At 41.9% G+C, this 25,199-nt stretch overlaps 1 protein-coding gene across 1 annotated transcript in view; it reads left to right on the forward strand.

The window, feature by feature from the left end:
- The window catches only part of LOC135508954 (solute carrier organic anion transporter family member 1C1-like), a 39,036-nt gene extending 15,789 nt beyond the window's left edge, over nucleotides 1–23,247 (forward strand). Inside the window, exons 3-15 of the mRNA XM_064929193.1 lie at nucleotides 3,378–3,519; nucleotides 7,936–8,068; nucleotides 8,476–8,597; nucleotides 9,065–9,211; nucleotides 9,352–9,450; nucleotides 9,737–9,991; nucleotides 10,627–10,791; nucleotides 16,176–16,371; nucleotides 16,634–16,799; nucleotides 17,678–17,868; nucleotides 18,070–18,134; nucleotides 18,216–18,333; nucleotides 20,842–23,247. Coding sequence (XP_064785265.1) covers nucleotides 3,378–3,519; nucleotides 7,936–8,068; nucleotides 8,476–8,597; nucleotides 9,065–9,211; nucleotides 9,352–9,450; nucleotides 9,737–9,991; nucleotides 10,627–10,791; nucleotides 16,176–16,371; nucleotides 16,634–16,799; nucleotides 17,678–17,868; nucleotides 18,070–18,134; nucleotides 18,216–18,333; nucleotides 20,842–21,076 — 2,034 coding nt within the window. The 3' untranslated portion in view covers nucleotides 21,077–23,247. The remainder of the gene's footprint in view (nucleotides 1–3,377; nucleotides 3,520–7,935; nucleotides 8,069–8,475; nucleotides 8,598–9,064; nucleotides 9,212–9,351; nucleotides 9,451–9,736; nucleotides 9,992–10,626; nucleotides 10,792–16,175; nucleotides 16,372–16,633; nucleotides 16,800–17,677; nucleotides 17,869–18,069; nucleotides 18,135–18,215; nucleotides 18,334–20,841) is intronic.
- The last annotated feature ends 1,952 nt before the right edge of the window (nucleotides 23,248–25,199 follow it).

The following is a 25,199-nucleotide window of genomic DNA, read 5'->3' on the forward strand; positions in this document are numbered from 1 at the left end:
TTGCTTTGCAATGCTTGCAGTTAGCCATTGATTCCTTCCAAACCATTCGTTTTTGAATTTGCGAAGATCAACTTGTTTTGTAATGTTTATGTCCAATGGCCGATGAGCAACGATACGTTTTATCTATAATTTATCTATAAAAGGATTTGCCAGTAGATTGTCGACTTGATTCATGATGACTGCTAGCTAAGATTTGAAATTATGATGTTGACATGATCAGTCCAATGAAGGCTACTGTAGATGTAATGTGATTAAACATAATTTTATTAGTGGTCAATGATCTTGAGCCTTCTTGGATGGGCACTTCTAATTTAACTCTATAGCAGCACCCAAGGAGCTTGAATTTTTTGAGCTCTACGAATAGACTTGGCGGGGAAGTAGTGTCCCCATGAGTGACAGAACACTGAGCCAATCACGGCGCAACTAGAGAACATTACCAACACCTACGCTCTGTACTTTCTAGGCTGAAACACCTGCATTCTGGAGCAAAAAAAAAGACCATGTTGGTATGCGGTTTTATTTGTGTGTGTGTGTGTGAGCGCGGGGGGGGGGGGGGGTTATCTGACTGAAAGTCATTTGACTGGCTTAAAGGGAACAAACTAGAAGCATCTCTAGAAGAATCGAGTGAGTGTGTAAGACAGTGTGTGTATCATGCTGTACGACAGTGTGTGTGTGTGTGTGTGTGTGTGTGTGTGTGTGTGTGTGTGTGTGTGTGTGTGTGTGTGTGTGTGTGTGTGTGTGTGTGTGTGTGTGTGTGTGTGTGTCTGTGTGTCTGTGTGTGCTGTAAGACAGTGTGTATGTGTCGTTGTGTGCTGTAAGACAGTGTGTGTGTGTGCTGTAAGACAGTGTGTGTGTGTGCTGTAAGACAGTGTGTATGCACAGTGTGTATGCAGTGTGTAAAGTATGATATACTGTACAATCTTTGGTTTCCCGAATTGATTATTTCCAAACAGAAACTTGAGTGAACTTGACTGCAGTGGAACGTAGTGAATATTATCTGATAATGATCATTTAAGGTGTTACACTAAACAAAAATAACATGAAGCTTCTATACTGAACAAAAATATAAATGCAACATGCAACAATTTCAAAGATTTTACTGAGTTGCAGTTCATATAAGGAAAATAAATGTATTAGGCCCTAATCTATGTAATTCACATGACTGGGAATACAGATATGCATCTGTTGGTCACAGATATCTCTTAAAATAAAAGGTAAGGACGTGGATCATAAAACCCAGTCGATATCTGATGTGACCACCATTTGCCTCATGCAGCGCGACACGTCTCCCTTAGTGATCAGCCTGTACAGCTCTGGTGGACATTCCTGCAGTCAGCATGCGTATTGAGATATCTGTGGCATTGTGTTGTGTCTCAAAACTGCACATTTTATAGTGGCCTTTTATTTTCCCCAGCACATGGTGCACCTATGTAATGATTATGCTGTTTATTCAGCTTCTTGAAATGCTACACCTGTCAGGTGGATGGATTATCTTAGCAAAGGAGAAATGCTCACTATGAGAACCTCAACACTTAGCCCTTAGTGCCCTTTGAACTGCAACCCCCCTCCCTCCCCCATACCCTGCAGATTGAGGCTCGATTGAGCTTGCCTGGTGAACTGGAATTAATAGAATAGATGTATGAGAAAATCCTGCCCATCTGCCACGACCAGGAAGGCTAAAGCAAACGATCAGAATTATTTTCAAGATTTCCAATCATTTGAATCCAGGTCTGGCCTATGTTCTGGCGTAAAACTGCATTTACACAGTCAGCACAATTCAGATAATTTATTCACTAAATTGTATTTGGACCAATCAGATCAGCTCTGAAAAAGATTGGTGAAAATATCTGGGATCGGTCAAATGACCCAATTAGTGGTAAAAATATAATAATTGGTCTTCCTGTGTTAACACAGCCTCGGAGACATAATGTGGGGGACCCCTATAACTTGACAGCAGAACCCAGTACCATTATGCTGTAGCTCCTAAGTGTATTCAGCTTAAAGCTGCATCAGATATTTTTCAGAGCTGATCTGATTAGTCAAAAGACCAATTAGCGGGGGGGGGAAAAGATCAGAACAGGGCTTTCTGTGTAAACACAGCCTCAATGGAAAACAATGGGGTGAGGCGATGATGAGCTATCGTGTTGTTCTGAACTGTGACCCAGTTTGGTGCTGAACGTTTTATAGAAACAAAGGGGCTATTCTATTCTACTGAAGTCCCCTCCTGCCCAACCCACCAAGCCTAATTACTCAGTGATGTAACGACTGTATTCTAAAATCCACCCGCATCTTTCGAATTTAGGCTGACTGACTGAGATGGACTAGTGTGAGGAGAATTTTAAATGATCAGTTGTGTGTGTTGGATTTGAAATTAATACATTCATTCAACCAATTTAGACCCATCAGACTAATGGTATCTGAGGTGTTGCTGGATCTGTAAACAGCTTCTCCATTATCTATGTGAATGATTGAATAAATAACTGAATGAATGAATGAACTGGCCTCGTTCCCAGGAAGACTGTTGCTGAAATGTAATTTGTCTCAGGCCGAAATTAGAAAGGTCTTATTGTAAAAAGCTAAGGAATCAACATAAGTTGATGACAACATACTGTGTGTTAATGACATTGATGAAAGCATAAATGAATGCCATGGAAATCATTTTAAGTGATGTCTCAGTTACTACTTTGCCGGAAACATTTTTCCAGAAGCAGAATCTCTGCATCGTAAGGCCAGTGCCAGTCATATCGTCAGCGTTCAGAGAAACACAGTACATCTGAGGTCAAGTTGCTACCGTTGAAAATATTTGAATAGAAATATGAATGATGTATGCCATACTGAACCACTGATAACTCAGATGAGTGTCTTTGTGCTTCTTCTCTGATGGACAGAAATAGAGATGTCCTGGTCTATCTGAGGTGAAGTCTTTGTGTCCAACTCTGCCTTTTGAAGAAAGGATCTCACTGATGACAACCCCACCCCCGATCACTGCAGGGCTATTTTCTTCCCGATCAATTTTCATCCCTAACAATGTAGTCCGGAGACTGATGCTGACACTCACCTGTTTCCAATTAACTGTCCGGAGTTATTGCCATGGGGCTGAATATGTCAGTCATGAGATTATGACTCATGAGATTGAAGACCTCTTTTAATCCTGTTTTTGTGAAGACTGCCTACGGAGATCAACAACGAGCGAGGACTCGGTGCTCAGCATTCTTAGACCAGGCACTTATTAGCCTGATTTTGTTGTAAAATATATATTTTTTATTTTCTTGACCTCTTTTTCTCTCTCTTCTTCTTCTTCTTCTTCTTCTTCTTCTTCTTCTTCTTCTTCTTCTTCTTCTTCTTCTTCTTCTTCTTCTTCTTCTTCTTCTCTTTAGATGTTCCTGGTTGCCCTGTCCTTTGCCTACTTCTCTAAGGCCTTGTCTGGGAGTTACATGAAAAGTACGATAACCCAGCTGGAGAGGAGATTTGATATCCCAAGTTATTTGATAGGTGTTATCGACGGGAGCTTTGAAATAGGTAAATACTTTACCCGCATACCTACAGTACATGTTTTGTTTTCTTCTCTACCTAGCTATGTGTTCGTGTTTCTTCTTCCTCTTCTTCTTCCTCCTTCTCTTCTTCTTCTTCTAATTCCTCCTTCTCTTCCTTCTCTTCTTCTTCTTCCTCCTTCTCTTCTTCTTCCTCCTTCTCTTCTTCTTCCTCCTTCTCTTCTTCTTCTTCTTCCTCCTTCTCTTCTTCTTCTTCTTCCTTCTCTTCTTCTTCTTCCTCCTTCTCTTCTTCTTCTTCTTCTTCCTTCTCTTCTTCTTCTTCCTACTTCTCTTCTTATTCCTCCTTCTCTTCTTCTTCTTCCTACTTCTCTTCTTCTTCCTCCTCCTCTTCTTCTTCCTCCTTCTCTTCTTCTTCTTCCTCCTTCTCTTCTTCTTCTTCTTCCTCCTTTTCTTCTTCTTCTTCCTTCTCTTCTTCTTCTTCTTCCTTCTCTTCTTCTTCTTCCTTCTCTTCTTCTTCTTCCTCCTTCTCTTCTTCTTCTTCTTCTTCCTTCTCTTCTTCTTCTTCCTTCTCTTCTTCTTCTTCCTTCTCTTCTTCTTCTTCCTCCTTCTCTTCTTCTTCTTCTAATTCCTCCTTCTCTTCCTTCTCTTCTTCGTCTTCCTCCTTCTATTCTTCTTCCTCCTTCTCTTCTTCTTCCTCCTTCTCTTCTTCTTCTTCCTCCTTCTCTTCTTCTTCTTCTTCCTTCTCTTCTTCTTCTTCTTCCTTCTCTTCTTCTTCTTCCTTCTTCTCTTCTTCTTCTTCTTCTTCCTTCTCTTCTTCTTCCTACTTCTCTTCTTATTCCTCCTTCTCTTCTTCTTCTTCCTACTTCTCTTCTTCTTCCTCCTCCTCTTCTTCTTCCTCCTTCTCTTCTTCTTCTTCCTCCTTCTCTTCTTCTTCTTCTTCCTTCTCTTCTTCTTCTTCTTCCTTCTCTTCTTCTTCTTCTTCCTTCTCTTCTTCTTCTTCCTCCTTCTCTTCTTCTTCTTCTTCTTCCTTCTCTTCTTCTTCTTCCTTCTCTTCTTCTTCTTCCTCCTTCTCTTCTTCTTCTTCTTCTTCTTCTTCTTCCTTCTCTTCTTCTTCTTCCCCCTTCTCTTCTTATTCCTCCTTCTCTTCTTATTCTTCTTCCTTCTCTTCTTCTTCCTTCTCTTCTTCTTCTTCCTCCTTCTCTTCTTCTTCCTCCTTCTCTTCTTCTTCTTCCTCCTTCTCTTCTTCTTCTTCTTCCTCCTTTTCTTCTTCTTCTTCTTCCTTCTCTTCTTCTTCTTCTTCCTTCTCTTCTTCTTCTTCTTCCTTCTCTTCTTCTTCTTCCTCCTTCTCTTCTTCTTCTTCTTCCTTCTCTTCTTCTTCTTCTTCCTTCTCTTCTTCTTCCTCCTTCTCTTCTTCTTCTTCTAATTCCTCCTTCTCTTCCTTCTCTTCTTCGTCTTCCTCCTTCTCTTCTTCTTCCTCCTTCTCTTCTTCTTCCTCCTTCTCTTCTTCTTCTTCCTCCTTCTCTTCTTCTTCTTCTTCCTTCTCTTCTTCTTCTTCTTCCTTCTCTTCTTCTTCTTCCTCCTTCTCTTCTTCTTCTTCTTCTTCCTTCTCTTCTTCTTCTTCCTACTTCTCTTCTTATTCCTCCTTCTCTTCTTCTTCTTCCTACTTCTCTTCTTCTTCCTCCTCCTCTTCTTCTTCCTCCTTCTCTTCTTCTTCCTCCTTTCTCTTCTTCTTCTTCCTCCTTCTCTTCTTCTTCTTCTTCCTTCTCTTCTTCTTCTTCTTCCTTCTCTTCTTCTTCTTCTTCCTTCTCTTCTTCTTCTTCCTCCTTCTCTTCTTCTTCTTCTTCTTCTTCCTTCTCTTCTTCTTCTTCTTCCTTCTCTTCTTCTTCTTCCTCCTTCTCTTCTTCTTCTTCTTCTTCTTCTTCTTCTTCCTTCTCTTCTTCTTCTTCCCCCTTCTCTTCTTATTCCTCCTTCTCTTCTTATTCTTCTTCCTTCTCTTCTTCTTCCTTCTCTTCTTCTTCTTCCTCCTTCTCTTCTTCTTCCTCCTTCTCTTCTTCTTCTTCTTCCTCCTTCTCTTCTTCTTCTTCTTCTTCCTCCTTCTCTTCTTCTTCTTCTTCTTCCTCCTTCTCTTCTTCTTCTTCTTCTTCCTCCTTCTCTTCTTCTTCTTCCTCCTTCTCTTCTTCTTCTTCTTCCTTCTCTTCTTCTTCTTCCTCCTTCTCTTCTTCTTCTTCTTCCTTCTCTTCTTCTTCTTCCTCCTTTTCTTCTTCTTCTTCTTCCTTCTCTTCTTCTTCTTCTTCCTTCTCTTCTTCTTCTTCTTCCTTCTCTTCTTCTTCTTCCTCCTTCTCTTCTTCTTCTTCTTCCTTCTCTTCTTCTTCTTCTTCCTTCTCTTCTTCTTCCTCCTTCTCTTCTTCTTCTTCTAATTCCTCCTTCTCTTCCTTCTCTTCTTCGTCTTCCTCCTTCTCTTCTTCTTCCTCCTTCTCTTCTTCTTCCTCCTTCTCTTCTTCTTCTTCCTCCTTCTCTTCTTCTTCTTCTTCCTTCTCTTCTTCTTCTTCTTCCTTCTCTTCTTCTTCTTCCTCCTTCTCTTCTTCTTCTTCTTCTTCCTTCTCTTCTTCTTCTTCCTACTTCTCTTCTTATTCCTCCTTCTCTTCTTCTTCTTCCTACTTCTCTTCTTCTTCCTCCTCCTCTTCTTCTTCCTCCTTCTCTTCTTCTTCCTCCTTCTCTTCTTCTTCTTCCTCCTTCTCTTCTTCTTCTTCTTCCTTCTCTTCTTCTTCTTCTTCCTTCTCTTCTTCTTCTTCTTCCTTCTCTTCTTCTTCTTCCTCCTTCTCTTCTTCTTCTTCTTCTTCTTCCTTCTCTTCTTCTTCTTCTTCCTTCTCTTCTTCTTCTTCCTCCTTCTCTTCTTCTTCTTCTTCTTCTTCTTCTTCTTCCTTCTCTTCTTCTTCTTCCCCCTTCTCTTCTTATTCCTCCTTCTCTTCTTATTCTTCTTCCTTCTCTTCTTCTTCCTTCTCTTCTTCTTCTTCTTCCTCCTTCTCTTCTTCTTCCTCCTTCTCTTCTTCTTCTTCTTCCTCCTTCTCTTCTTCTTCTTCTTCTTCCTCCTTCTCTTCTTCTTCTTCTTCTTCCTCCTTCTCTTCTTCTTCTTCTTCTTCCTCCTTCTCTTCTTCTTCTTCCTCCTTCTCTTCTTCTTCTTCTTCCTTCTCTTCTTCTTCTTCCTCCTTCTCTTCTTCTTCTTCTTCCTTCTCTTCTTCTTCTTCCTCCTTCTCTTCTTATTCCTCCTTCTCTTCTTCTTCCTTCTCTTCTTCTTCCTTCTCTTCTTCTTCTTCCTTCTCTTCTTCTTCTTCCTCCTTCTCTTCTTCTTCTTCCTCCTCTTCTTCTTCTTCTTCCTCCTTCTCTTCTTCTTCTTCCTCCTTCTCTTCTTCTTCCTCCTTCTCTTCTTCTTCTTCCTCCTTCTCTTCTTCTTCTACCGACTTAGCTATTCACACTGTATGTTTCACGGAAATGTTAGGGTGCATCAGTTGGATGAGCCACGATTACGTCTTCCTGTGCCTGTCATTGTAGAATCAATACACTATATGCCAATTCACGAGCTTCCCTTTGAACGAATGTGGCTTTTTTTTATCAGTGGTGGGTGGTGTAATATAACCTCAAAAGCTAATGGAGCTAATACCTATCCTATGTTCATTCTAGCCCTGTAGTTCTACAAGGCATCAGTGGTGTTGAATGCTGCTACACTAGTGCTCTTATTGTCAGCATATGACCCTGGTCTGTAGCGCCAGTCACTGGGGTTTTTATGGCGATGTACGTTTTCCGTAGGCAGTTGCATCAAAAGTAGGGCTTCTTTGTTAAAGCAGAGATCATATGTCCACATGCTGGATCCTTTGGCTCACTGTGTTAGAGCATATAGGTGATTGATTAGCATCAGAGTTGTATTATAACCTGATGAAGACAGCTTGTCTGTCCAAACGTTGGCTATTCAATTATTGCATCTGAGCTCCTAGAGTGTGAGGCTCTCCTTATTTCAGCTTTTAGTACACTATATGTGCCGTTGTCAATGTTGATAGTTTCGTAAGCACTTTTGGATAAAAGTGGCTGCTAAATGACCATCATAAAGTCATATTTATTTATTTATTTCACCTTTATTTAACCAGGTAGGCAAGTTGAGAACAAGTTCTCATTTACAATTGCGACCTGGCCAAGATAAAGCAAAGCAGTTCGACACGTACAACAACACAGAGTTACACACGGAGCAAAACAAACATACATATCAGAATAACATCCTGACGCTCTATATTTTCTCTGGTATAAAAACAGAATCACATCTGTGGTTGAGATGTGAACGTCTCTTGACCAATAGTGTTGTCGTTCTGAAAGTGTGACCCCCCCCCCCTGTGACTGTCAAATGGGCCCAACCATATCTCCTTCCCCACCCCTTCCCCTCATCCCTGTATTGTAGGTAACCTATTGGTGATAGCCTTTGTGAGTTATTTTGGTGCCAAGCTTCACCGACCTAAGATCATAGCGATCGGATGTGTCCTGATGTCGTTTGGGACGTTCCTCATCGCCATGCCTCATTTTATTTTAGGACGGTAAGTAGCAAGACGAGTACACAACTTGTCGTCAGAACATGAGAATCTATTGACCTCCCTGTGTTTTGTAGGGTGGCTCACATTTCAGTTATGTTTTTACAGTGAGATAGTAGTTTAATCTTACATTTAGGTTAACATGTTTCACAAAGATTTATTGTCACGGACAAAGTAACTGTGCTGTAGACACTGGGAATCGAGTAGACGTGACAGTAACATTATCATGACATGGGTTGGATAACAAATCAAGGGTAGCAATTTGAATGGCCAATATACTGCTTTCCTTTTTTTTTAAATTAATGTTTAGATTATTTTATTTGTTGAGGAATTACACGTGTAAATCTAATGACACCTAATGGATGCTTTACCCATCGCCTTGCCTAACAGTCACATTGGTATTTTTTACTCAGCTATAAGTTCCAATCGTCAGTTAGAGCGTCCATGAATTCAACCACTACCTTCGGTCCATGTCCAGCAAGCTCAGCTGAGTCCACACAGGCAGGTGACAAGGCCTCTATACTGCCGTCTGTAGGTAAGACATGGTAACTAAACCATATACACAGACATGCAGTACAAATTCAATCCCTACCACCTCCCCTTGACCCTAACTCTTCACTGTTTGTAGATCTGTAAGATGGAAGAAGTAATATAGTGGGAGCTCCAGAGATATAAGCAGTGTATCTACTCAGACCCTACATATTTTCTAACATTGAAGGGTTAGGGCCAACGGGAGGTTGTACGGAAGGAACAGACTGGCTGATGTCCAGGATACTAAAACATCGATAGGTTAAGACCAACGGGAGGGGTAAGGAGGGAATTCAGACTGGCTGATGTCCAGGATACTAAAACATCGATAGGTTAAGACCAACGGGAGGGGTAAGAAGGGAATTGTGACCGGCAGTTTTTCATCCATCAAATCATTAGATTCCACTATGATATTGTGGCATCTAAATGCTGTATTTAAGCACGCCTTTTTTCTTTCTTTCTTCTAAATGACAGGCTGTGAGCAAGAGTCCAGTGTGTCGATGTGGATCTATGTGTTCCTGGGTAATGTGTTGAGAGGGATAGGAGAAACTCCTGTACATCCGCTGGGAATCTCCTATATAGACGACTACGCCAGGTCTGAGAATGCAGCCCTTTACATTAGTAAGATAACGGGTTTTTTCCGCCTCGCAAAAAAAAAATATATTCATTATAACTTTCAGAATCATTTGTTTAAAGTGGGATAGGTCATCTATCATGTCGCTAAATTAAGTTCACGTCTTTTCTATGTTTGAATGTTTCAGGCTGCGTCCAGACCATATCAATCATAGGTCCTGTCTTTGGCTACTTACTAGGATCCTTGTGTGCCAAGATATATGTTGACATAGGATACGTGAACATGGGTGAGTCGATTCAGACAACTACCATATTACTGGCGTCGCATATACAGCCACGGTGGTGTCATTACGTAATGACATAAATCCAGTTCAGTTCCTATATACTCATGGTGCTGTTACTGCAGACGCTTTTACCCCCCCCTCGGCACTACACAGCTGATTAACCAACTCAGGACCGAGAATAGGAAACCCTGGATTGTTCTCTGTTCTCATACTGATTTAACTGAATCCTAAATGGCTTTGAGTCCAACCCTGTTGGTTATATGATCCTGCTACACCTGTCCTTCTCCAGAGACTATCACCATCACCCCAGGCGATGCCCGCTGGGTGGGGGCGTGGTGGCTGGGGTACCTCATAGCCGGGGCTATCACCCTCATGTCTGCTGTACCCTTCTGGTTCCTGCCCAAGGCGCTGCCTATTCCCGTGGATAAGCAACTTAATGCCAACTTCACCCCGGAACAGACCCGGTTCATCAAGGACTCTCCCTCAGCCATGGAACATCAGTTTAGACCAGAGGAACCGGCCAACTTCCATCAAATGGCTAAAGGTACCTTAATATCCCCCGGCCTGGCTTTTGAGAAGACCCATAACAACATAGAGTACAGGCCTAATGATCAGATGAGTGCATACTTCAGGCAGGGCAAAATGGGGTTATACAGTAACGCAGTGGAGAGGATCTACTACACTCTTAAACATAAAAACATGTTCCGGAAGGTTTCTTTGGCTGTGCCCATAGGAGAACCCTCTGATGAACAATTTTATGTTCTAGGTAGAACCCTTTTGGGTTCCGTGTAGAACCCAAAAGTGGAAAGGGTTCTACCTGGAATCCAAAAAGGGTTCTTCAAAGGGCTCTCCTATGGGCACAGCCAAAGAAACCTAGGTTGTAGATAAAACACATTTTTTCTAAGAGGGCTCTACTTCAGAGGGCTCAGAGAGTACACTCTGGACTATCTGAGCCCTCTGAAGAAGTAGATATGGTCGTCTCCAATAGCATTATTCATTCTCTTTCCATCTGTATGTCAATGCAGTTTTATACGGAATTGAATGGTACATTATCTATTTTCTTTACCTTTATTTAACAATGCAAGTCAGTTTAAGAACAAATTCTTATTTAAAATGACGGCCAAACCCGGACGAATCAAGGAACAATAATCGCTGTCGTTTGTTGTTGTATCTTCACAGAATTTGTTCCAACATTGAAGAGCCTACTGGGAAGTCCAGTCTATATAACCTACCTCTGCGTGACTATTATTCAATTAAACTCTCTCATCGGCATGGTAACCTACAAGCCCAAATACATTGAGCAACATTACGGAAAGTCAGCATCAAAAGCCAACTTCCTAATGGGTGAGTGCTGCATCGTTATATGATCATGTGTTTAATGTGTCGTTAAAATCATACATCATCAAAAATAACATTGGTAATATTGTGTAATGGTGTAATATTTTTTTTTTCTTCAGTTAGCTGGTTTTGTCTGGAGAATTTCATGTTCTGTCTTTTAGCCATATTTCCATGGCAGTATGGTTCTTTCATACAAAAAACAGACAGCTGCTCGAAAGATAGCTCTGACTTCTCTGTAATAAACACTGACATGAGAAGACGGACTGACTTCTCTGTAATAAACACTGACATGAGAAGACGGACTCTGACTTCTATGTAATAAACACTGACATGATGAGACAGACTCTGACTTCTCTGTAATAAACACTGACATGAGAAGACGGACTGACTTCTCTGTAATAAACACTGACATGAGAAGACGGACTGACTTCTCTGTAATAAACACTGACATGAGAAGACGGACTCTGACTTCTCTGTAATAAACACTGACATGAGAAGACGGACTCTGACTTCTCTGTAATAAACACTGACATGAGAAGACGGACTCTGACTTCTCTGTCATAAACACTGACATGAGAAGACGGACTCTGACTTCTCTGTAATAAACACTGACATGAGAAGACAGACTCGATAAAAGCGAGATAGCCTTGAAATTAATGGAAAATAATATTGAATAATGTAAATAATAAATAGCCGGTCTTGATATTAAATTATATTAAAGTTAAATTATATTTAAAGTGCTGTTGATGACCACATAATAATAATAATAATAATAATATGCTTTTATTCTGTACTCAATTAGAGAAGAGTGGTTTAGTAGGGAGTGGATAGGAGGTTGGGGGTTCAGCCAGAAATACATTCAGCATTCCCCCTGTCCTTTCAACCATCAAAGACAGTTTCATCTCTCATGACCACTTCACATGAAATATGGATGAATGACTTTGATATGAATGAGGCTATTCCTTCCTTTGATCTCTCGTGGGAAGAAGGAATGCACTAGATACAGTCGCATCTCTGCCTCACTGTAAAACCCAGTGAGTGATTCCCAATACGGTTTCCTCCCCCTCTGTAAGAACCTGGGTCCTTTCTCAATTCGTCTTTCTGTGACTCGCCACATCCTATCTCCTTGCCCGCTTCTCAACCCTATTGGAGGAGAAGATCCTTATGAGGAGGAGGTGATGAGACAAAGATGATAATTGAGAAAGATCCCTTTTGTCTTGTGATGTCTGTATTGTACGTGCCTGGCTACCCAGACTCCTTACTCCTGCCAAATGTTACACTGCACCCACGGACATTAGTTTTGTTCTCTGCAATGAGTCTGGATCTGAGTACCTCCCCGACCCTTCAACGAATGTGAACACATTTTTGGGGCTGTCTGATTGGTCCAGATTCAGAACACACGTGAGCAAACCGTCGGTTTGAAAGTTCGTCATTGGCTTTGATACTCGGATGGGTTAAAGATGATCCAATCGATGATGAATTTGTTTTGTACAACACCTCTCTTGCCCCTCTTCACCACAAACGACTTCAGACTAAAGTATGTAGCGAACAACAGAGTAACGGAATCATTTATTGTGAGTTGTCAGGTTAGTATTGTATTGCAGGCATAATCACCATCCCAGCTAGGAAGAGTGGATTGTGCTAGATCTTCCCCTGTAAAATGGCTATAGACAAGCCCGGCTCTAAACTTTTGGGGAACCTAAGCAAAATTTAGTTGGGGGACCCCTCACCACCATGCTGGCAAAACATTTTAGTGGCCCCCCTCTTGACGGTGGAGAGATTTTTGATTTTGATTTAGAGTTCATTTCGTGCAATTCTGCACTTTGCCATGGGGCATAGAGAAAATGCTGCCATTTTTAAACAAGTTTGCAGCAATTCCACACATTTTGCCATGCGGCCGTTTTAGGGGCATTTTTGTTGTTGTTGCCATTTTTACAGCTAATTTCCTGTAATTCCACACATTTTGCCCATTGTGAGCCTGAATACGTCATCCTGACACGTTTTTGCAAAAAAGGTCAGATGTCACAGTATATGTTTTTTCTCAATACATTGCAGTCAATGGGAAAAGATGTCACAGTATATGTTTTTTCTCAATACATTGCAGTCAATGGGAAAAGATGTCACAGTATATGTTTTTTCTCAATACATTGCAGTCAATGGGAAAAGATGTCACAGTATATGTTTTTTCTCAATACATTGCAGTCAATGGGAAAAGATGTCACAGTATATGTTTTTCTCAATACATTGCAGTCAATGGGAAAAGATGTCACAGTATATGTTTTTTCTCAATACATTGCAGTCAATGGGAAAAGATGTCACAGTATATGTTTTTTCTCAATACATTGCAGTCAATGGGAAAAGATGCCACAGTATATGTTTTTTCTCAATACATTGCAGTCAATGGGAAAAGATGTCACAGTATATGTTTTTTCTCAATACATTGCAGTCAATGGGAAAAGATGTCACAGTATATGTTTTTTCTCAATACATTGCAGTCAATGGGAAAAGATGTCACAGTATATGTTTTTTCTCAATACATTGCAGTCAATGGGAAAAGATGTCACAGTGTTGATGTTTACAGTATGTCAATACATTGCAGTCAATGGGAAAAGATGTCACAGTGTTGATGTTTACAGTATGTCAAAACATTGCAGTCAATGGGAAAAGATGAGTGTCACAAGATTAGTGCTTATGTCAATACATACAGTAGCAGTCAATGGGAAAAGATAAGAGACAACCGATTGGGTTGAGCCAAGATGTTGAGATGAAGCGAGGGTTAGGGTTAGGGTTAGGGTTAGGCTTAGAATTGAGCTGGGAGTTGATATGAAGCTAGGGTTAGGAATGAGGTTAGGGTTAGGGTTGAGGAGGGTTGAACTTTGAGTGGACATGAATCTAGGGTTAGGGTTAGTGTTAGGGTTACCGTTAGGGTTGAGCTTTGAGTGGGCATGAAGTTAGGGCCTCAACCCTAGACATAACCCTAGCCTTAATCCAATTTAACAAATCATTCATTTACCCCTCCCCCTCCACATGGCTCCCAAGTGGCACCGCGGTCTAAGGCACTGCATCTCAGTGCATGAGGCGTCACTACAGTCCCTGGTTCTGTATCCAGGCTGTATCACATCCGACCGTGATTGTGGGTCCCTTAGGGCGGCGCACAATTGGCCCATTGTTGTCCGGGGTAGGCCGTCATTGTAAATAAGAATTTGTTCTTAACTGACTAGCCTAGTTAAATAAAGGTGACATAAAACACATTTAAAAAAAGGGTAGGCCTCACCTGACCTAGAGTTCATGTGCTTTTGAGTGACATCGGCAGAACGGTTTAGAAATAGAATCTATATTCACACATGGGACCGTTCACCAGACGCTCCTGATGAGCGCAAGCCTTCATCTGACCATGTGAAATGAACTCTTCACCATGAAAACTCGGTCTCTCAGAGAACAAGGCATTTCTTCCATAGAAAAGCATTGTCTACAGTCCTCACATAACCACGACACTAACGTTGACTGCGTTTGAACTAGTTAACCGTCCTTGCACACAACCGTATAGGGATGCCCTGTGTTGAGGCTCAGCTTCCTGTGACAACAGGAAATGTCTTAATTTACCCTCAACATGATCCTTCATTCTCTCCCTGCAGTTACACAAAAACAATTTCTTCCATTGTCAACGTAAAAACCTGAGGGCTTTATTAAAGTGTGTTCCCAGAAGGGATCCCGGCATATGAAATTTAAAGTCATTAGACCCAGAAGGATTTTTGACTTCCATTGGACACAGTGGTCTTGCAGTTCTAGAAACTAAGAGCATTGTTATGAATTATTGAATTCATTCTGAAAAGGGTATTGTAAAAAAAAAAAAACATTTAAAAAAAAGTTAGATTGACTTTAAACTTTAAAACTGTATGTGTCTGACTTCCTGTCTGTCTGTCGGCGTGTCTGTGGGAGAGAGGAAGGCGAGAGCGAGGTGAGAGGAGGGGAAGGCAGGGAAAGGAGAGAGAGAAAGAGAGAGAATGGAGGGGGAAGAGGGAGACGGAAGGGGAGAGGGTGAAGGGGGGATGGGGAGAGAGAGGAGGGAGAGAGACAGATGAGAGGAGGTGGAGGGAGGGAAAGAAGGAGGGAGAGAATGGAGGAGGGAGAGCGAGAGAGAGAGGGGGAGGGGAGGGGAGAGAGGTGAGAGAGAGACGGAGTGGGTGGAGAATGAGAGATCTGAGAGGGTGAGAGATGGAGAGGGTGGAGGATGAGAGATGAGAAGCAAAAATTCTCGCAATTCTACACATTTGGCCATGATTTATGCATGCCATGTTAACATAATATCTACAGTAAGTGTGAGTGACTAACAAAATCAATGGAGACCACCTGGAGGTCAGGGGACCCTGGGCATGTTTACTACAAGTTTAGATAGCTGGCTAGACTAACTTACCAATCTAAAAAATGTTAGCTGAAATGGGCTAATTGGAGTGACTGTCAGGGACTGACATGAGATAATAACTGCTGATGCACCTTGTGTATTTTAGTATTCTAAAAGGCGCTGCACGGGCAGTCTGACATCTGCATTGGCCGTGCAGCATTGAAGGTGATATGGCCTCTGCAGAAGTCAGGGCATTCATACTTCTTGCGCCTTCGAGGAGCAGCGCAGAGCTGTTGTCAAGGAAGTTGTCAAGGAAGTGAGTTTGTGTTTTTTTTCGGGACGTCCCGCCCCCCTCTACCGTCAACCAATCATGTCAATGTAGAGCTAAACGGAGCCCTCCGCATTGTTACAAAATTTGGGAGGCGCACGGCGATGCAGTACGGAGCTCAATTTGGTCTTCGCGTGCCTTCGTAATTGCGTCACACCATCCACACGGAGCCTTCGACCACATTCCCCGGATCAAGCATGCACATATTCCACTCCAGTGTTAATTGCTAAATTGTAATTACTTCGCCACTATTGGCCTATTCTCAACTGGCCTACCTGGTTAAATAAAGGTGAAAAAAATAATAATAATTGTCTTTAACTCTTAACAGTAAGTTGACACCCTGGCTGAGTTCCTAAAAATGTATTTATTTATTTTTGGGGTCGGGGTCGGGGGCCCTGTAGCCCTAAATGGTCTCCTATGTCACTTATGCCAAGGGCCAGGCCTGGCTATATATATCCCACACTTCCCCTCCCTGTGGTATAAACTGGTTGTTCGTATGACGTCTGTAGAGATCCCATGGGGAAATCTGTTTGGGAATGAGCTGGCAACCGGAGGGTTGATGGTATCAGTATTGTAGATGCCTTCTCCTGACGTTGTGCCCTTGAAAGACACTTAACCGTCAAAACTGCTTCAGGGGAGCTGTACTATGATTAGAACGGTTCTTTCAGCTTCCCTGTATGTGCTGTGCATGCATGGCTGACGTCCATTTCTGCTCTACAGGCATGGTCAACATCCCTGCAGTGGCTCTGGGGATGTTCTCAGGGGGTGTGGTCATGAAGAAGTTCAAGCTGGGCGTCATGGGAGCTGCTAAGTTCGCCTTCGGGACCTCCCTGCTGGGGTACTTCCTGTCCCTCTTCTTCTTCGCCATGGGCTGTGACAACGCCAAGGTGGCTGGGATAACCATGTCGTACACAGGGTAAGTCTCCACGCTGGATACAAACCCCCATCATCTTTTATGTATTCAACTAAACTCTATTGTGAACGAGTAGCTATTCTTAGTCACTGAGAACAGAGAAAAAAACATGTCAGTCGAAACAGAGTCGCTATGAACTGACCTAGAAAACAGTCTGTGTAAATGAGTGAAAACTGATCATTGATGTTGTGACAGATCTTTTCTAGAATCTAATACACACTGTACCTTTTCAGTCGTTTCTGCATCCGTCTCTGTGTTTGTCCAGGGTGGAGGGTTTGTCGCACCAGCAGCCATCTCTGTTCTCTGAGTGTAACTCTGGTTGCCTGTGCTCCGGGACTGACTGGGACCCTGTCTGTGGAGAGAACGGGATCACTTATGTGTCCCCCTGTTTGGCTGGCTGTACGTCCTCTACCGGAGCAGGCAAAAACACGGTGAGATGATATCCTAGCGTTCCCCTTGGGCCTATACACGGACTATACAAAACATTAAGAACGGCTCTTCCTATGACGTAGACTGACCAGGTGAATCCAGGGGGAAGCTATTATCTCTTACTGATGTCACTTGTTAAATCCACTTTAATCAGAGTAGATTAAGAGGAGGAGACAGGTTAAAGATGGACTTGTAAGCCTTCAGACGATTGTGACCTATGGATTGTGTATGTGTGCCATTCAGAGAGTGAATGGACAAGACCACCGGTTTGTGTCAAGAACTACAACGCTACTGGGTTTTTCCACGCTCAACAGTTTCCTGTGTTTTATCAAGAATAGTCCACCACCCAAAGGACGTCCAGCCAACTTGACACAACTGTGGGAAGCATTAGAGTCAACGTGAGCCAGCATCACTTAAGCCAGCAACACTTTCGACACCTTGTAGATTCAATGCCCCAATGAATTGAGTCTGTTCTGAGGGCAAAAGAGAGGGGTGCAACTCAATATTAGGAAGGTGTTCTTAATGTTTGGTCTACTCAGTGTATGTGAAGTCATCAGGTGGAGACAAATATATCAAACTCCTGCCTCTAGGGGCCTTATGTAGACTAGAGTAGGTAGTACTCACCAATAATCGAGGCGGCAGGGTAGCCTAGTGGTTAGAGTGTTGGACAAGTAACCAGAAAGTTGCAAGTTCAAACCCCTTAGCTGATAAGGTAAAAATTAACCCACTGTTCCATGGCCGTCATTGAAAATAATAATTTGTTCTTAACTGACTTGCCTAGTTAAATCAAGGTAATAAAAATAGCCCAGACCGCTTGTACAGACTCCCATGTTATTGTAATATTTTACTTAGTGATCCCTCCCCATGTCCTCTCCTCCAGGTGTTTAACCAGTGCAGGTGTGTGGCGGTGACAGGGGCAGGTTCTCAGCCCAGTAACCTGACTGCCTCCCTGGGTCACTGTCCAATCAGAGACAGCTGTGACACAATGTTCCCCTACTTCCTCTTCTTGTCTGTCATCACTTCCTTCATCATCTCTCTGGGGGGAACGCCAGGCTTCATGCTTCTCATCAGGTAAGTGAGGCCATCTAGTGGATGGACTGAATGCTTTCAATGATATAACATGTGTTGTATCCTAACATGTTCAACTTGGGGAAACCGTTTTGTAAAAATCATGCTTTGATGTCACTCAAGTTCAAGTTAATCACAACAGTTAGGATTAAGTTTAGTTGGCCTTAAAGGACTTCCCTTAACTCCCTAATAATCTTTTAATAGGTGCATTAAGCCTGAGTTTAAATCCCTTGCTCTTGGAGTCCACACGATGGCCACCCGGACCCTGGGTGAGTATTACTTATGTCCTCGGTTGACTGATTGATTGAGTTAGTCAATGATTGATTGATTGATTGATTGATTGATTTTAGCTGGCATCCCTGCACCTATCTACTTCGGAGCCGTCATAGACACTACCTGTTTAAAGTGGGGAAACACAAAATGTGGAAGAAGAGGAGCATGTAGAATCTACAACACAACAGCCTACAGGTAAAACACCTAGGTGGTCAATTCAGACTTAGGAAACTCTGCCTTCCTCTATTCACTTCTCTGGAGTTGATATTTAGACTTACGTACTGGCTTTGCAGGCGCGGTTCCCTTTCACACGCTGAATAAATGTCATTCAACAGCTGAAAACCCTCCCCCTTGCTGGCCAACCAATTTTTTTCTCGTCAAGTTTTTATTCAATATGTTGTTTTTTTTGTACATTTTTATCTAAATCCCTTTAAATTCGGTGTACCTTTTTTTTTAATGAGAAATTCCTCGATAGACTCACTACAATATATGGAGAAAAGGGTTCAGAATATTAGGGATCAGTGAAAGAAAGCCATGTAAATACAAGAATATTAATGTCCTTGTCACCTCCACTTGGTAGATTTGGTAGACACAGTTATAAATGTAAGGAAACAAACACTAAAGACACAGTTATAAATGTAAGGAAACTAACACTAAAGACACAGTTATAAAAGCAAGGAAACTAACACGAAAGTGACAGTTATAAATGTAAGGAAACCCCATTAAATGTTGCCTTCATGTTAAGTGTAACCTATTTTAGTTTATTCTGAGGATTTTAATTTGTTAACCAGACAATTCAGTTAAGAACAAATTCTTATTTACAATGACAGCCTAGGAACAGTGGGTTTACTTCCTTGTTCAGGGGCAGAACGACAGATTTTTACCTTGTCAGCTTGGTGATTCGATCTTCCAACCTTTAGTTTACTAGTCCAACGCTACCTGCCACCCCAATTCACTCTCTCCTTGGATCTGTTCTAGGGTAGTATACCTAACCCTAACTCTGACCCTATCCCTAACCTTAATCTCTCCTCTGTTCTGTTCTAGGGTGGTATACCTAACCCTAACTCTGACCCTATCCCTAACCTTAATCTCTCCTCTGTTCTGTTCTAGGGTGGTATACCTAACCCTAACTCTGACACTATCCCTAACCTTAATCTCTCCTCTGTTCTGTTCTAGGGTAGTATACCTAACCCTAACTCTGACACTATCCCTAACCTTAATCTCTCCTCTGTTCTGTTCTAGGGTAGTATACCTAACCCTAACTCTGACACTAACCCTAACCTTAATCTCTCCTCTGTTCTGTTCTAGGGTAGTATACCTAACCCTAACCTTAATCTCTCCTCTGTTCTGTTCTAGGGTGGTATACCTAACCCTAACTCTGACCCTATCCCTAACCTTAATCTCTCCTCTGTTCTGTTCTAGGGTGGTATACCTAACCCTAACTCTGACACTATCCCTAACCGTAATCTCTCCTCTGTTCTGTTCTAGGGTAGTATACCTAACCCTAACTCTGACCCTATCCCTAACCTTAATCTCTCCTCTGTTCTGTTCTAGGGTGGTATACCTAACCCTAACTCTGACCCTAACCCTAACCTTAATCTCTCCTCTGTTCTGTTCTAGGGTGGTATACCTAACCCTAACTCTGACCCTATCCCTAACCTTAATCTCTCCTCTGTTCTGTTCTAGGGTGGTATACCTAACCCTAACTCTGACCCTAACCCTAACCTTAATCTCTCCTCTGTTCTGTTCTAGGGTAGTATACCTATCCCTAACCTTAATCTCTCCTCTGTTCTGTTCTAGGGTGGTATACCTAACCCTAACCTTAATCTCTCCTCTGTTCTGTTCTAGGGTGGTATACCTATCCCTAACCTTAATCTCTCCTCTGTTCTGTTCTAGGGTGGTATACCTATCCCTAACCGTAATCTCTCCTCTGTTCTGTTCTAGGGTGGTATACCTATCCCTAACCGTAATCTCTCCTCTGTTCTGTTCTAGGGTGGTATACCTAACCCTAACTCTGACAATATCCCTAACCTTAATCTCTCCTCTGTTCTGTTCTAGGGTGGTATACCTATCCCTAACTCTGACCATATCCCTAACCTTAATCTCTGTTCTGTTCTAGGGTGGTATACCTAACCCTAACTCTGACACTATCCCTAACCTTAATCTCTCCTCTGTTCTGTTCTAGGGTGGTATACCTAACCCTAACTCTGACACTATCCCTAACCTTAATCTCTGTTCTGTTCTAGGGTGGTATACCTAACCCTAACTCTGACACTATCCCTAACCTTAATCTCTCCTCTGTTCTGTTCTAGGGTGGTATACCTAACCCTAACTCTGACCCTATCCCTAACCTTAATCTCTGTTCTGTTCTAGGGTAGTATACCTAACCCTAACTCTGACACTATCCCTAACCTTAATCTCTCCTCTGTTCTGTTCTAGGGTGGTATACCTAACCCTAACTCTGACCCTATCCCTAACCGTAATCTCTCCTCTGTTCTGTTCTAGGGTGGTATACCTAACCCTAACTCTGACACTATCCCTAACCTTAATCTCTCCTCTGTTCTGTTCTAGGGTGGTATACCTAACCCTAACTCTGACACTATCCCTAACCGTAATCTCTCCTCTGTTCTGTTCTAGGGTAGTATACCTAACCCTAACTCTGACAATATCCCTAACCTTAATCTCTCCTCTGTTCTGTTCTAGGGTAGTATACCTGGGTCTGACTATGGGCCTGAGGACTGTCTCTTTCTTCCTGTGTATGCTGGGCTTCGCTCTACTCAGGAGGCACGTCAAGCAGGAAGAGAATATAGCATTGACCAATGGGAATGTAGAGATGGAATTCGAGTCTCTCAGGAAAGAGGAAAGCAACAGCTCTATCCACTCTGACCAGTTTGTAAGAGCGCTGGACTGTAACCCTGACAGGGAGACACGGCTTTGATGGTCCTCAATATCTCAACATAGCTCGACTCCAAGACAGAATGAAACAGGTGTCGGGGGAGCAAGTTTTGCCTACATAAAGCTAGTTGTGTTCTCCCCCAAGTGGGTTAACCCTGTTGGAGTAGACTGTGTTTAGCAAGTTAGCCAACAGTCTGAGAAGCCCCTGTTTTCCCTGTCACCGTTCACTACAACGGTAATCATTTTTGACAGTACCATATAGTATAACTATTTTTGGGGTGAATATTCAGCAAATATTTTTGTGAAAGGTGTCAGTACCCTGCGCTGGTACTCCATACCATTGTGTACCTGCTCCCCTGACCCAGTACATGCCCTGACATCTCCTTTTACTGTATTTTTTCCCCCCTGAATACAAGTGATTTAGCGAGGAGAGACGACCATCAAGTATATTTGTACTGTACTCCTGTAGATGATGTGAAAATAAATGGATGTTTTTTTTGTTTATATAGTACCTAGTGAAAGTATACACACCCCTTGCAGTGTATTCACATGTTGCTACATTACATTTATCTAAAAAGGGATTACATTAGATATTTTCCTTCAGATCTATACAACGCCATATTTTCAAAAAGTGAACAAAAGTTATTTCAAAGATTTGCCTCATGCAGCTTTCACCATTTGCCTCATGCAGCTTGACACATCTCCTTCGCATATAGTTAATCATTCCCACTCCTCTTCGATGGCTGAATATTGTCGGGAATCAGAGCATCCCAAACATGCTCAATGGGTTACATGTCTGAGTATGCAGGCCATAGAAGAACTGGGCCATTTTCAGCTTCCAGAAATTGTGTACATGTCCTTGCAACATGGGACCGTGAATGAACATGCTGAAACATGAGGTGATGGCGGCGGACGAATGGCACGACAATGGGCCTCAGGATGTTGTCACTGCAATTGTGTTGTTTGTCCATAGTTTATGCCTGCCCATACCATAACCCAACCGGCACCAATGGGCACTTTGTTCACAATGTTGGCATCAGAAAACCGTTCGCCCACCCGACGCCATACATGTGGTCTGTGGTTGTAAGGCCTGGTGCACGTACTGCCAACTTCTCTAAAACAACTTTGGAGGTGGCTTATGGTAGAAAAATTAAAATTCACCTCTCTGGCAACAAATTCTGGTGGACATTCCTTCAGAAAGCATGCCAACTGCACGCTCCTTTAACTTGAGACATCTGTGGCATCTTGTTGTGTGACAAAACTGCACATTTTTGAGTGGCCTTTTATGGTCCCCAGCATCTGTGTATCATGCTGTTTAATCAGCTTCTTGGTAGGCCACACCTGTGAGGTGGATGGATTATCATGGCAAAGGAGAAATGCTCACTAACAGGGATGTAAACAAATTTTTGCTCAAGATTTGAGAGAAATACACTGTTTGTGCATATGGAACATTTCTTAGATCTTTTATTTCAGCTCATGAAACATGTTCAGTGTATATATTTACTGAGCTTGAGCCATTTTTACAACAACAATAGATAAATGTTGCCCTAAGAGTTTGGAAGGTTGGTAGAATCTTATTTTTTTAAATCACTATAATCGCTGCTGAGGTAGTGGTAAAGGCTTACACAATCAATACATCCTCATTTTATATTTCTTAGTCATTTGGAAAATGAATTTGTAATATTTATTTCACTTATAAATGTGAAGTAGGTTGTGTAGATCGATAGGGGGAAACCATCTGATTTCATCCATTTTTTTTGTATTTTTAGAACTTCATACGATGTGTCGACTGGTGACTGAACAAAAATACATTTCTTGAATTTCAACATTTGTGTTTTACAATGCCCTATTCATCCCCTCTTGGCGTTTTTCCTATTTTGTTGCATTGCAACCTGTAATTTAAATTTAATTGATTTTTATTTGGAGTTCATGTTAATGGACATACACAAAATAGTCCAAATTGGTGAAGCGAAATTAAAAAAAATAAGTTATTTAAAAAAAGAAAAAAGAAAAAAAATGGAACAGTGATGCTACATATGTATTCACCCCCTTTGCTATGAAGCCCCTAAATAACGTCTGGTGCAACCAATTACCTTCACAAGTCACATAATTAGTTAGATTGCACACAGGTGAACTTTATTTAAGTGTCACGGGATCTGTCATACGATCTCAGTATATACAGTGCCTTGCGAAAGTATTCGGCCCCCTTGAACTTTGCGACCTTTTGCCACATTTCAGGCTTCAAACATAAATATATAAAACTGTATTTTTTTGTGAAGAATCAACAACAAGTGGGACACAATCATGAAGTGGAACAACATTTATTGGATATTTCAAACTTTTTTAACAAATCAAAAACTGAAAAAATTGGGCGTGCAAAATTATTCAGCCCCCTTAAGTTAATACTTTGTAGCGCCACCTTTTGCTGCGATTACAGCTGTAAATCGCTTGGGGTATGTCTCTATCAGTTTTGCACATCGAGAGACTGAAATTTTTTCCCATTCCTCCTTGCAAAACAGCTCGAGCTCAGTGAGGTTGGATGGAGAACATTTGTGAACAGCAGTTTTCAGTTCTTTCCACAGATTCTCGATTGGATTCAGGTCTGGACTTTGACTTGGCCATTCTAACACCTGGATATGTTTATTTTTGAACCATTCCATTGTAGATTTTGCTTTATGTTTTGGATCATTGTCTTGTTGGAAGACAACTCTCCGTCCCAGTCTCAGGTCTTTTGCAGACTCCATCAGGTTTTCTTCCAGAATGGTCCTGTATTTGGCTCCATCCATCTTCCCATCAATTTTAACCATCTTCCCTGTCCCTGCTGAAGAAAAGCAGGCCCAAACCATGATGCTGCCACCACCATGTTTGACAGTGGGGATGGTGTGTTCATTGTGATGAGCTGTGTTGCTTTTACGCCAAACATAACGTTTTGCATTGTTGCCAAAAAGTTCAATTTTGGTTTCATCTGACCAGAGCACCTTCTTCCACATGTTTGGTGTGTCTCCCAGGTGGCTTGTGGCAAACTTTAAATGACACTTTTTATGGATAACTTTAAGAAATTGCTTTCTTCTTGCGACTTCCATAAAGGCCAGATTTGTGCAATATACGACTGATTGTTGTCCTATGGACAGAGTCTCCCACCTCAGCTGTAGATCTCTGCAGTTCATCCAGAGTGATCATGGGCCTCTTGGCTGCATCTCTGATCAGTCTTCTCCTTGTATGAGCTGAATGTTTAGAGGGACGGCCAGGTCTTGGTAGATTTGCAGTGGTCTGATACTCCTTCCATTTCAATATTATCGCTTGCACAGTGCTCCTTGGGTTGTTTAAAGCTTGGGAAATCTTTTTGTATCCAAATCCGGCTTTAAACTTCTTCACAACAGTATCTCGGACATACCTGGTGTGTTCCATGTTCTTCATGATGCTCTCTGCGCTTTTAACGGCCCTCTGAGACTATCACAGTGCAGGTGCATTTATACGGAGACTTGATTACACACAGGTGGATTGTATTTAACATCATTAGTCATTTAGGTCAACATTGGATCATTCAGAGATCCTCACTGAACTTCTGGAGAGAGTTTGCTGCACTGAAAGTAAAGGGGCTGAATCATTTTTCACGCCCAATTTTTCCGTTTTTGATTTGTTAAAAAAGTTTGAAATATCCAATAAATGTCGTTCCACTTCATGATTGTGTCCCACTTGTTGTTGATTCTTCACAAAAAAATACAGTTTTATATCTTTGTGTTTGAAGCCTGAAATGTGGCAAAAGGTCGCAAAGTTCAAGGGGGCCGAATACTTTCGCAAGGCACTGTATACACCTGTTCTGAAACGCCCCAGAGACTGCAACACCACTAAGCAAGTGGCATCACCAAGCAAGCGGCACTATGAAGACCAAGGAACTCTCCAAACAGGTCAGGGACAAAGTTGTGAAGAAGTACAGATCAGGGCTGGGTTATAAAACAAAATCAAACTTTGAACATCCCACGGAGCACTATTAAAACCATTATTATAAAATGGAAAGAACCTGCCAAGAGAGGCTTTACGGAAGAGTGGCCAAAAAAAAGCCATTGCTTAAAGAAAAAAAATAAGAAAACATGTTTGGTGTTTGCCAAAAGGCATGTGGGAAACTCCCGAAACATATGGAGACTAAAATTAAGCTTTTTGGCCAT

The sequence above is a fragment of the Oncorhynchus masou genome, chromosome 22 (genome assembly GCF_036934945.1).
Source record: "Oncorhynchus masou masou isolate Uvic2021 chromosome 22, UVic_Omas_1.1, whole genome shotgun sequence".
NCBI lineage: Eukaryota > Metazoa > Chordata > Actinopteri > Salmoniformes > Salmonidae > Oncorhynchus > Oncorhynchus masou.